Genomic DNA, 12566 nt, shown 5'->3' with positions numbered 1-12566 from the left:
TAAGGGCTTTCCTTGGCCCTGCACCACTCAAAAGCAGCCAGCAAACCACCTCCGTCCCAAGCCCTGTTGTGCCCCCCTCTGTTCTGTGGCGATTGGATACAGGGTGGGAGAAAGGCACCCTGACATCAGCACCCCTCCTCTCCCTTCCCTGCTCTGTACCACAAGCAGGAGGCTCCCAGGCAAAAGGCAGGAGATGGGCAGCGGTGTGGGGAGGAGCAGCTGAAGTGTTGGCACTTGATAGCGTCTTGGCCAAGCCAGTCAGAATCACCTGTCAGAGGCTTCAAGATCAATCAGTAGATCCCGATCTAATGGTTGGTGACCACTACAGAGATGGGAAGAGGACACCCAAAACACCACTTCAGCAGTGTAACAAGGGAGGAATACTTGGTTCCAAAAGATATAGTATTTGAGCAAACAGTAACCAAGATGTGAAGCTTCTTTGGGTGGCAAAGGAGCAGAAGAGGCTATGTAAGATTTTGTCCGGATGTGGCGCATGCTGCATCACCAGAAACAGATACATATTTTTTATGTGACTTGCCAGGTCAATGCAAGATGTATGCAGTGTGGCTAATATTCAGCTGAAAAGATAAACTTTTGTGTTTGATAAAGCACCCTGAATGTCTTGGTTCTTTGTAGCAGTGTGTTTTCAATAATTCTCACTACAATGTTTTTTGCAGAAAAGAAATTTGAATAGCAAATGTCATCCAGAAGTTGAGAGCATTTGATCAGCAACTTACCAACTTGAAGAATTATAGTGTATTTAGATCTCGATGCTTAGCACTGGACAATACAGTTGATTGGAAAACATACTAACATGCCAAGGATTTTACAGTAAACTGTTTTATGACGACGCTTCTGCTTTGTAACAGTTTTTAATAGCTACCAGAGCACTTACACTGCATTGGGTCATAGCATTTTAGACTGAAATGAAATTGAATGGAATTGGAAAAGTGTTCTCTTTGACCTGAAGCCAATGTATATTGTAATATAAACTAGATAAAGCATCTCACACATAGGAGCAGCACTTTAGTATTTCTCTGGTTGGTGATAGGCAAAAGTTCTAATTAGTGTTAAGCAATTATTTGTCTTGTATTTTGTGTACTGAAAAGATCATTTGCCTTCCAAAACTTAATAGGTCATGTCACATTCTTAATGCAAATCACTATCCTATGTAGCGTAAAACACAGTTCAATCTTCCAAGACTTTTTTATATTCTTTATGGAAAAGGCTCAAGTTGAAAATGTGGGAGTGGGGACATTTGTTTCTAAGTACTGTATGGTCAAAAACTGGATCTTTGATCTCTGATAAAAACCAAATTCTGATTGCTATGCATTCTGTAAGACTGTTGAGCAGTCTCTAAGATTGTCACTTTTTTGTGTTATAATCTTAATATATTTTTAAAAATCAAATCTTAACTGATAATGGCATAATTGTCCGAATTTTGTTTAAAAAATGATTCAATGTGTTGTAATTTTCCATTGAAGTTCTAAATGCTAAATAAAAGCAATTGCAGAAAATAGTCTGTTTTTCTTTGAATATCAAATTAGTGTTGCTTGCTAGGCATTTTTCTCTTTAGCCAGCTGTCTTACATCTATAAACATTATAAACTGAGTTACTAGAAGAAAAATAATCATACTAACAGTTTCTGGTTTCCACATCTTAATTTAGTTCATTTTGTTTTACAGAGCAGAAAAGCGTGAGGAACTCAGACATCAAAATGAAGATGACTTGGCCAAATTGAAGCCAATAAATGACTTTAGTTTAAGGAATAGGTATCTCTCCAAACTAGGAGCTCAGGTATTAGTAGCAAAGCAGTTTTTCCCTACAGAAGACAGGACAGTTTAGAAAACCTGCTTCTGAAGTGTCTTCTCAAGCAGTATATTGTGTTGGGTTCTTTTTGGTATTTTTGAGAACTAAATTTACCCCAATGCTGTTAGAAAGGAATCTAACCCAGAATTTTTTAAAGAAATTAAAAAAACTGAAGAGGTAGACTAAACCTGTCTTTCAAATTAAAACTACTGGTAAGATAAAGAATAATTATAAATGATTTATCATTCTTTCATACTTATTTTTTTGCAGCTGCCTGATAATTACTCTTCCTATTTATCTTCATTGGCACACAGGAGTGTGCTGAAATAGCATCTTCACAAGTTTGTCAAGAAATGGAAGGGCTCTGAAGTTTACGTAGACAAACTTTCTTCTGCCAGTCAACTACACATAGAACAGAAGTAGAATAATTTTTTGCAATGTAAATCCTAAGTGGGGTTTCTCAAATATTTTTGGAATATTGGTTAAGCTCTTGTCAGTTTCTCATATGGTAATTAACTCCTCATCTGGGTCTATTTGAATCTATGTGCTATCATCAGCAACCACTTTACCTTAAAAATGTAGCCAATAGGTGGTTCCAATTGTAACGTGAAATACTACTTCAGACTTGAAGCATTGAGTTTTGGCTTCTGTGCCATATACAAAACCAAATCAGATACTTAAGCCTTGGGAAACAATAGCCTGTTCAGCCATTGAACTATTCTTCATGTAGGCATTCATCTGGTCATGGTACACTTAATCCTGGACATCCTTGTTAACCTCTGCAATAATTTTACTTTCTTTTACTATGGAAAATGTAACCATAGAAACTGGCTACTTTTTTTTTTTTTAAATTGTCAACAAGCTTTATGAAAACTTGGGATTTAAAAAAAAAAAAAAAAAACATAGTGCAGTCTTTAAAGCCAGACTTAGAAGTTGCATTAATATGTGGTGGTGATGTTAATCAAAGTTGAGCCATTTTCCTGTGGAAAGACACGATGCAGTTTTTATAGCTCTTTACTCTAACTGACGTGTAACTTTCAATCGGTGTATGTGGGTGAAGTGTTTTTTAGTTTGTGCAATGAGAGAATTGGCTTTAGGATCAACTTAATTCCAAAGATGTCAGCTCCCATGTTTTCAATGGAAGCAGACCTATGCGTGCATGTAAGCTGAACTGGATCTTAAAATCTCATACAATGTGCATATTTCTTGCGAAGTGGTTAGTAATCTAATTTTTGAGTTTTCTACCTTTGACTAAATTTTCAAAGTGGTCTTAATCTCAGCTAGGTTGTACTCCAACCTTTATTGCTTAAAATTTATAACAGCATCTGGAAGGCAGTTTTTCCTAATAGAGTAGCAATCTATTAGGAAAAATCTAACAAATACACTTTTTTTGAGGAAGTGACTTAATGACTCCTTCTGTATCTTACAAACTTGATCAAAGATGGGACTGCCATGGTGAGGTCTCATGAAACGTATCCAGTAAGATAGTATGCGACTTGGTGGCTTATTGTTGAAAATTAGCACTAACAAGTGTAAATGCAAACTTTTTTTCTTTTGCGGGAAGTGGGGGGGAAGTCTGTACATAATCCACCTACAGATAGCACAGTAAAAATGGATTTTGCATGTACACTTAGATGCTGATCTTTTTTAGTAAATAAAACTGAATGGACGAGGCTCTTGGCTCTCTGTTTTTAATGTAGCTCCTTAAGCACTTTTGTGTAGTAGTCCGTTGACATGATTGCTGTCTTCTGTAGAGGGGAGGGCTTGAGGAAACTTCTCCAGGAGAATGAGATCTGCAGTTGAGGGGTTCTCCCTCTAAAGAAATCATGGAATTTGTCTCTTCTCCCGCCCCTGCAATCTCATGCCTCTCTGCTATCCATGGCAGTACTGTATTGGTGAAGCATGGGCCAAGAAATAGTTAAGTTTCACAAATGACCTGACGTCTCAAAGGGGTTGCCATGTTAGTCTAACTTTAAAAACAAGTGGTCTTGTGGCACCATCGAGACTAACAAAATGGTAATCTATACAAATATATATTTTAATATTGGCATCCTGTCCAAATTCCCTCTGGTCTTGAAACTTTTGCTCTGAACACTTCACCATGTTGCTAGCCTCTGTTAAAGTCCAGGCTACTGGGTATGAACCATCATGCAAGCTAGATTAAAGCTAGCACAGTTATAGTGACCTCTGATGCAGTCCCATCTTTCATTGCAGTGTGGATGTACCCAAAAAGTGCTCTCCTGTGTTTATGTAATGTTGTCTCAACTCAAAACTCCAGGTTTCCAGTCTCAGTTCAATGATTTATTCTGACCTTTCTCTTTCACTGTGTTATATGGAGCTTTGGCCTCTCATTTAACAGTGCTAAACATTGTTTGGGGTTAGCATAGGGACCTCAGCCTGCTTACTTCCATGACAAAGACCCCATTAAAAACCCTTTTAGCTCTTTTATTAAGGTACATGAGGGGAGTGGAAAAAGAAAAGCCACTTAATGGATTTCATTTTAACCTCTCGTTCACTTTAGCTGAAAACTGTTTTTAAGAGAACCCCTTGTTTGCTTCTAAATGGCAGGAACTATCCTTTTTGTGTGTGTTGTGGGGAGGGATCAGTGGAGAAGGGCTAGTGCTGTAATAGTCCGATTCCAGTTCCTGGATGATAAAGCAAGGCACATTATAAAAGGGGAAGAGAATGCAGTTTCTGTCCGATTCTCACCTGCTGTTGAAAAACTTAGGCACAGCACTGTCTTATCAACCACTAGGAGAACTGACAATGGTCTATGAGACTCTTGAGGACATTGCACTTTTTGCTGCTCTTCTGGTCGAAGGCTTATAGCAGAGTGGCAATCTGGGATAGCTAAGCCAAACTCTTACAAGAGGGATTGGAAAGAAGAGGATGTAGTGTGTGCCAGTCTTGCATCCCAGTTGACGTTCGTGATTAAGTTGGTGGGGGTGATGTTATCTGGGCAGGATCTCAGGATCAGGATGGAAAAAGGTCCAGGGTACAAGACAGGAATAGGGTTGGGGTGATATAACTGGCACAATGAAGTTTATTCACATTGCCTTTTTAATTACCCAGTGTTATACTATCCAAAATCTCTTAGGTACCCCAAAAGGCAGCCCATCACGATTAAGTGTGTGTGTGTGGGGGGGGGTCTTAACGCAGTCCTTGAAAATTTTTGGTTTTTAAACTGGCTCCCCTCACGGACCAGTTCCCACCTGGCACCTCACGCTGCTGCTTCTGATACAGAGGCAGCAGCACAGAGTGGCAGGATGCTCCTTGGGAGTGAGGCTGGAGTGCACTAGCTGCTGGCCCCACCTCTGTGGATTATAGAATAGTCAAGTAACCAATAAAAATCATGAGGTTAATTGGCTATTCAATTAACCGATATTTAACATCCCTAACACTTACCCCTGCACTTTAGCCTTGAAATATGCCTCTAGCAATAAAAAGCTATTTCAACCTCTAGGCCCTTTTTATCATTGGATTCTATGGAAAATGGCAAGAGGAGGGATTTTATTCGATAGAGACACCATCTACCAGGAAGTGGACGGACTAACTCACTTGGACCTCTAAATGGCTTCCAGTTAAAGGGTGGACCTGAGTTACTCTATTCCTAAGAACCAGAGAAAAGAAACAAGTAACATATTTAAGTATTTCCTTATTCAATAACGCAAGCTGGCCGCTAACAGTTTAATGTAGTTTGTCTCCTAATTATAGGAAAGCCTTGATCTTCACTTGCGATTCCATGAGTAATGTCAGAATACAAATTTCCCCAGAACAATCTTCTCCCAGGTAGGCACACTTCAAAAGCTATTAGTTGGTGTCAGTCATGGGGGCGTGGCTCTGGAACTGCTCCCTGTGAAACTGTTGGGGACTCTGGTGCAGCATGCTTCCTCTCTCTGAGCCCACTGTCGCCAAGGTAAGAAGCTCACGCAACTTTGACCTTCATGGGACAGATTCATAGCGTTCAACATTCACTTCTGCACTGTGCGTTCCCTGTAATGTGTCTACTCAGGCAGGGCACTTGCAGAAACCAGAGGACTCTGCAGCCTCACTCCACTCCACCATAACTCTCAGCCAGCATGTAGGACAGAAGGTTTATTAATTGACAAAGACATAGCACAGAACAGATCTTGTCAGCACAGAAACCATGAACATTCAGTAAACTGAGAGGATTCTGGCCCTCCCCAAGAGAGCCAAGACTCACTTCTAGCTGCTTGGCTCTTGCTCTTCCTCCAGCCTTTGTCTTGCTTTGTAGGCCAAGAATCAGCTGGTCACATCCCCCTCCTGGTCTCAAGTTAGAGCTGTTTGGCTGATGGCACTGTACAACTTTGCCTTTTATTTCCAGGTAAGGATCCCTAAGTCTCCTCATACCGTATATTGTACAAATGAATAAAACAAAGCTTGTCCTTGTCCAAGAGAGCTCGCAATCTATTGGTTAGCTAAGTTTCAAGCTCATGTGTGTGACTAGTTATCATTGCAGAGTTTGGAAACAAGACTTTAATTACCGCATATGCTGTATCGTGTATGTCACTACCTTGCAATTATTTGAAAATTCAATATCTATATACAAATGCTTTTCAGTGATGATAGACAGCTGGAAATAGATCAATAATCCCTTGCCAAGTTATTGGACAGATTTTTGGCCTAATATTATCAGCACCATGATGCTCTGTAAGGCAGTGAGGTTCAACATTTCCAGACTATTGTAGGCCTTTCAGCAGTCTGATTTGTCTTGCATACACCAAGTTGTACCTCATCTTAAAGCCTCTTGTTTACAAGATCAGACAAAATCAAAGTGTCACACCTGAAAAATTGCTTATTTTCTCATTGTCTGTATTAAATTTCAGTTGGTACTGACTTCGCTAGGCTTTTTATATAGGCTGCAGTAAAACAAGGCAAATCTGAGAATGTACCTCCTGGAAGACTTCTGCGTACCTAATCGTATGCATACTCCTGGTTGAGAACCATCTGTGTAGACCTGTGCTTTCTGCCTATTCAGCCAACAGTATGATATTATTTTTTTTTAAACACCCATCAGTAGCACTGTGGTGGCTGCAGGATTTTTTTTTTTAAGGCAAACATTAGTTCTTGCAGAACTGTAATAATGTGGGGTTGGAAGAGAGCTTGAGGTCATCTACTTCCTCCTCCCCCATGGGCTGAAGCAAGATCAAATATAACCAGACCATCCCTGACCAATGTGTATCTGATCTGTTCTTAATTCCAGAGACAGGGATTCCCCAACTTCACTATATAAACTGTTCCAGCACCTAACTATCTAACTCTGCTTTTCATCTTAAAACTCTTGTGTATCAAGATTCCAGTGAAAGAATATTAAAAAATATTAATGTTGAATCTTCTTTAGAAAGATACATTTCCAGTTGTATACTGAAACAGCCAGAGGATTACTAAAAATGGCTTTGGAAATTTAGAGTGTATTAAGAAGCGTATATTAAATTTAGTGTATATTAAGATTGTATGAACTGTTGTCACAAATAACTAGTAGTCATACCTCATTTCAGTGCAAGTTTCTCAGCTATACTTATTCTTCTCCATATGTGTATTGGCTTCCCTTTCCATTGGGAAAAGAGTAGTTAGTAGGGATTTGGGGTGATTTACCTTGGGGGGGGGGGGGTGTTTTAGTTTTATTTCTCAGCTGCAGCTGTTGCTTGACATGAAATGCTGACAACTTGCCTTCTAGTCTATAAAAACTTTAGTCTTCACTCTTAGCAACTCTATCAAAGCTTGTCTCAGCAGTAGGGTAACTGGTGCAGGTGAGCATTTCACAGCTTTTCTTAGTCATATACAATGTAACTGCTACCATCTCTCTTGGAGCAAATCTACAATAAAGGGACATTCTCACATTGCTTTTGCCAGGCTTCATTCCGCAGCAAGGGAACTCCCCCCACTAGGGATATCTGACTCCTTACCCTTCACTGCAGGCCTAGGAAGGAGATCTGCTTTATGCAGCCTCAGTTCCTGAATCAGTCTAACTCTGTTGGTCTGACTAGAAAGAAAATACAAGAGTGGGGAAAAACAGCTGTTAAGGCCTACCAATGGCCTCCAAATCTTGTAAAATAAGCTCGCTCCTTGTAAGAGAGGGCAGTCAGCTTTCCGGTGGACCCGGACATAGAGGTATACTGTACGAGTGATATGGAAAGGAGCTAAGCAGACTGCAAAAAGCCCACACACTAGCAGGATTGTCCGGATTGATTTAGCCCGGACAGCACTGCTCATGTGACTGGTCTTACCAGTAGTTTGAAGCAAGCTCCTGATCATCAAACAGTAGCAAATTAAAATGATAAGGAAAGGACAGAGGAAACCAGACACAGTTAGAGCCATCCCATAGGCGTAATAGTTCCTGAAGTTATCAGGGCTAGTCAGATCGTAGCAGACTGTTTGGTTATTGATGAAGCCAGTGCGAGCATAGATCAAGCTGGGCAGCAGTTGCATGAGCACCAGTATCCAGGATATAGCGGTGCCAATGACAGCTAGTCTCCTGGTCATATAAGCTAGTGAGCGGATGGGGTAGCAAATCCCCAAAAAGCGATGGACACTTATGCAGGTCAGCAGCAAGATGCTTCCGTACAGATTGTTGTAAAATAAGAAACGTACCATTTTGCAGAGCAGTTCTCCAAAAATCCAGATGTCCTGCATGGCATAACTGATGATGAGCAGGGGCAGAGAGAAAATGTAAAGCAGATCAGCAACAGCCAGGTTCACCAGGTAGATAGTGGTGCATGTCCATTCCTTGGTGCAGCAGCACAGCCACAGCATGGCACCGTTTAGGAACAGTCCTAGCACAAACACAAGGCTATATGCAAGAGGGAGCAAGATGTGTTTGTAGTTCTCTTCTAGGGGGCACAGTGCTGTTTCTGATGTGCCATTCAGTGTTTTGTTCAGCATCTTCATAGTGGATGCAGCCTCAGTCATCATTCACTGCTGCTGCTTTAAAACCATGTCCTTCCCCTGCCACAAAGAGAAACAAGCACTCAATGGCTACCCTTGCCTCTCTCCTCTCAAAACAGCTCAAGTCTTAATTACTGTTTGTAAAGTGCCCAGAAGAGGTACACCTCTATAGAAATGCTACATATTTATTACCTTGGTTCCAGGTAAGCAGCAACTGTGGCAAAATGAACTTGCAAGACACATGCAGATACTACTAGTATTTGGTCAAGACAATTAAATGTAACTTGCAACAAATCTAGACTCTTAAACATTGAAGAAAGGGCTTCTGCTTTGACCTTGCCCATGAGTTGATGATTTACTTACAAGCACCTCTGCTTCTCAGAGTCCAGTTGATACAGTCAACTACAGTACTAATCACAACACTTTTCTGATGGCAGGAGGAATCCTTTCTGTAGAGGTGGGAATTCTTCACACAGCTAAGCTGAAGGACTACGTGGGACTAGTATGCATGGAGGAGGTATTGATATCTGGCAACACAGCAGGAATCCTATTTCAATACATTACAATGGAATTGTTACTGGGGGAAGCACAGATTTTGCATAGAGTCCTACTTGCAATTTCTGATTTGTGTTTTGGTTTAGTATTATAGATACCTTATTTGAAATGGGAAGCAAATTTGTAGCCAACCCATAACAGCTTGACTTGGAAAGAAAACACAGTTGATTGATAGCCACAGGTGGCTATAGTTATGATGCAGAAATAAAGCCACAGTGCTAAGGGATGGATAGGATTTCACTGTGGTTCAGAAATATGTTCTCTGCAGCCAAATAAGATAGGATATAATTGTTGTTATACCAAAAGATAAGAATTATTACTACTTTCCAGTTTCCTCTTAGTCTCTCCTCTTTGAAGAATATTCAAGACTAATTAGGAAAATTAAGAATACTTTTAATGTCTTATACCCAACTTAGCATTAGTGGTGAAATATCATACAACAGCAAATATTCCAATGATTCAGGAGACATGCATTGCTAATACAATCCTAATTATAAAAGGAGTAGTTGAAACCGATCCAAAGCAGAAAGATTATTGAAATAATATATGACCTTTTAGTTCATAATAGATTCAGGCTAAAGCTCGTTGAGTACTGATGAGCAAGGCCAAAATTGGCCTTTTCCTGTTGTGGGGTTTCCTTGCATGAATGATAGGGTTTGTTGCCAATGTGTACCATTGATGCTATATAGCAGTAGACCCAAATTATGGAAATCTGGGATGTTGACTTTGAGGGGTTGATGCTTTACAGAGCTTAAAAAAAAAAGACATTTAAATTCTGTCAGGTGAAATTCATCACATTCACCTGGAAGTTTTGTGTAAAAAAAACTTACATTATTTTGATCCATGTGAGTTTTTATCATAGATATTGGCAAACTATCTACTGAACCCACATCCATTTTCTTTTCATTGTCAGCTGAGCCATACAATTTTTTTTTATCAAATGTAAATCAGGAACCTTAATCAGAAAGGTTGCTTCTTTGATTTTGCTTTTTGCCATTAAAAATTCTACCAGTAAAACTCCATTGGTCTGGCACTCCTGATGGTCCAGCACCATCAGGAACCCAGAAGTGCTTCAGCAGCCGGACAATTGGAGCTGCTCTGTGCCCTGCTTCCCTGATTCAGCACTGCTGAAACTGACCAGCAGCTGAATTGGGGAAGCTGGGGGTAGAGCAGCTGGGGTGCTGCTGGGTTGGTCCCGTAGCACTGCCCCTTGGGGCTGTGGGACCAACCCAGTAGCACCCCACTACTCTTGGGGACGCCTGGGGCAGAGCAGCTGGAGTGCTGCCAGGTTGGTCTTGCAGCACCGAGGGGTGGCGCTATGGGACCAACCCGGCAGCACCCCAGCTGCTCTGCTCCAGGCCTCCCGATTCAGCCGTTGCTGAAACTAACCAGCAGCGGCTGAATCGGGGATGCCTGGGGCAGAGCTGGACTATCAGAAGGGAGGGCTATGAGGGATCTGGGGTGGCATCCCACCCCACACCAGACCCGTCATAGCCCCCTCTTCCGATAGTCCGGCATATCTGATAATCTGGCACCCCCTGGGTCCTAAAGGTGCTGGATTATCGGAAGTTTACTGTAGTTTGTTGTCTAAGCGCTGTCTCTACACAATGAACACAATCATTTTGGGGTCTGGCCAATACCAAAATGGTATGAATCAGCTATTTCTGGCTGTTCAAGCTCTGACAGTGCGGGAGGAGTGGGGATGGAATGGGAATCAATAGCTTTGTGGTTTTCAAAAAGTTCTGGGAGGGAAGGAGAGCAGTAAGTGTGGGGTCCAGTGCCCCAGTGTATGAGAAGAGCATGGGAGAAGGGAGCAGAGAGGTTGCCCACAGATCACAGGTTGCCCACTACTGCTCATGAGCCCACTGCGATGAAGGGCCTCTCATGTGGCCCAGTCACTGTTCTTGGTTGCCTGTCGCTGAACTATAGCAACAAAAAGTGTTTTTTCTTTCCCATGTATACGACTATGTTGCTCCCATCTTTGAAAGCCTCCACTAGATTCTCATCTACTAGAGTGTCAATTTTAAGTTTTTGTCACCACCTTCAAAATTCTACATAATTTTGCCCCTTCCTATTTCTATTTCCTTAGTGAGCTTTAAGTTACCCCATATGCCTTCCACTCTGGTAGTGTTCCGTTCCTGCCCTCTTTTGCCTATTTGTCAGCTTCTCCATCAATCCCCTCTGAGCTCTATGAAAAGTCTTTAACCTGAACAGCAGGGCTACTCAGTACATGGCCCATTTGTTTGCAGCCCACAGTGTGGTCTGGGTTTACGTGGGGCTCAACACATGACCCGGGGGTGGGTGTCAAACCAAAACAGTAATCAATATATTGGTCTTCTGTTGATATGGGTTTTAGTAGTTAAATTCCTGGACACTCATTGCTCATTTAAAAGTGCTGTCATAAGGGTGGAAATCGGGTAAGTATTGCATTTTATTAATAGCAGCAGAACTGACTTAAATGGGGCCTGTGTGTTTGTGTAGTTGAATCAAATGCCTCATTTCTGCTATTCTGCCCACACCAAATTTAGCTGATTTAAATAGTAAGTCACTTTATTTCTCCTTTTCACCTAATTTCTCTATGCCATGACTTTCTTTAGACTGTAAATCCTCAAGTTGGGGCCTCTTTTTTTTTTTTTTTTCTTGAATAGCTAGAAAGTAGCTAGTACATAATTACCTTACGTAATAATATACATGTGTCTTTGGTAACTGATAACTTGACAAGAAAGATTATACATTTTCTTTGACTACTATTGTGACTTTGTTCCACTTAACAGCACAATATGATGGCTGTTGGAGGCAAAGGAGGAGCAAGGGCAGAGTTAAAATGGATGTTCTCTTTCTCACCTGTTAATGATGATGTTTGGTTTCCTAAACTGTTAAAGTGTTATCTGTTAACCTCCTATCCCTTCCCTGAGTGAGTGCAGAAGAATCTGAGGTAAACAGCAGGAGTAAACAACAGTGCACACGGCTGGAGCAGGGAGTGCACCCGGCCCAAAGAGGCCCAGAGACTCAGAAGCCGAGACACAGTTGGTTGACTATCAAGTGGAGCCTCCCAAGAACACTCTCTGCTCAGCTCGCCTGGCCAGCAGACCAGCTTAGGAGTCAACTTGGGACGTTCAATCAACATGAACTGCCTTCTGCTTGCCTTATCATCCTGCCTGAGACTAAGTGTGGTTGAGTGTAAGAATGAAATTCCCCTCCCTTCCCAGTTTTAACTGAATAAACAAACTCTTTACACTGTTTTGTGGTGAGCCCCTCTTCCTAGTGTTTAAAGCAGTTGCAATCTACATCCCCTT

The 12566-nt window shown here is 41.3% G+C and overlaps 2 protein-coding genes across 3 annotated transcripts in view; one reads left to right on the top strand and one right to left on the bottom strand.

The window, feature by feature from the left end:
* Positions 1-3483, top strand: part of MFSD1 (major facilitator superfamily domain containing 1) — a 39471-nt gene extending 35988 nt beyond the window's left edge. Inside the window, exons 16-17 of one of the 2 annotated variants that reach the window (XM_075937797.2) lie at positions 1686-1797; positions 2080-3483. In XM_075937797.2, coding sequence (XP_075793912.1) covers positions 1686-1797; positions 2080-2139 — 172 coding nt within the window. In that variant the 3' untranslated portion in view covers positions 2140-3483. Of the gene's footprint in view, positions 1-677; positions 1518-1685; positions 1798-2079 lie in introns of those variants that run through there. The other variant, XM_075937798.2, reaches the window with a different exon arrangement.
* Positions 3484-7686: 4203 nt separating this feature from the next.
* On the bottom strand, positions 7687-8766 carry LOC102445320 (P2Y purinoceptor 3-like). The gene has a single exon (XM_089780992.1). The coding sequence runs from the start codon at positions 8740-8742 to the stop codon at positions 7687-7689; it is 1056 nt and encodes a 351-aa protein (XP_089637118.1). The 5' UTR covers positions 8743-8766.
* Positions 8767-12566: the final 3800 nt, after the last annotated feature.

This window comes from Pelodiscus sinensis, chromosome 10, assembly GCF_052426305.1.
Source record: "Pelodiscus sinensis isolate ZL-2025 chromosome 10, ASM5242630v1, whole genome shotgun sequence".
Lineage (NCBI taxonomy): Eukaryota > Metazoa > Chordata > Testudines > Trionychidae > Pelodiscus > Pelodiscus sinensis.
Note: the sequence above shows the minus strand (reverse complement) of the source record. Positions and strands in the feature narration are given on the sequence as shown.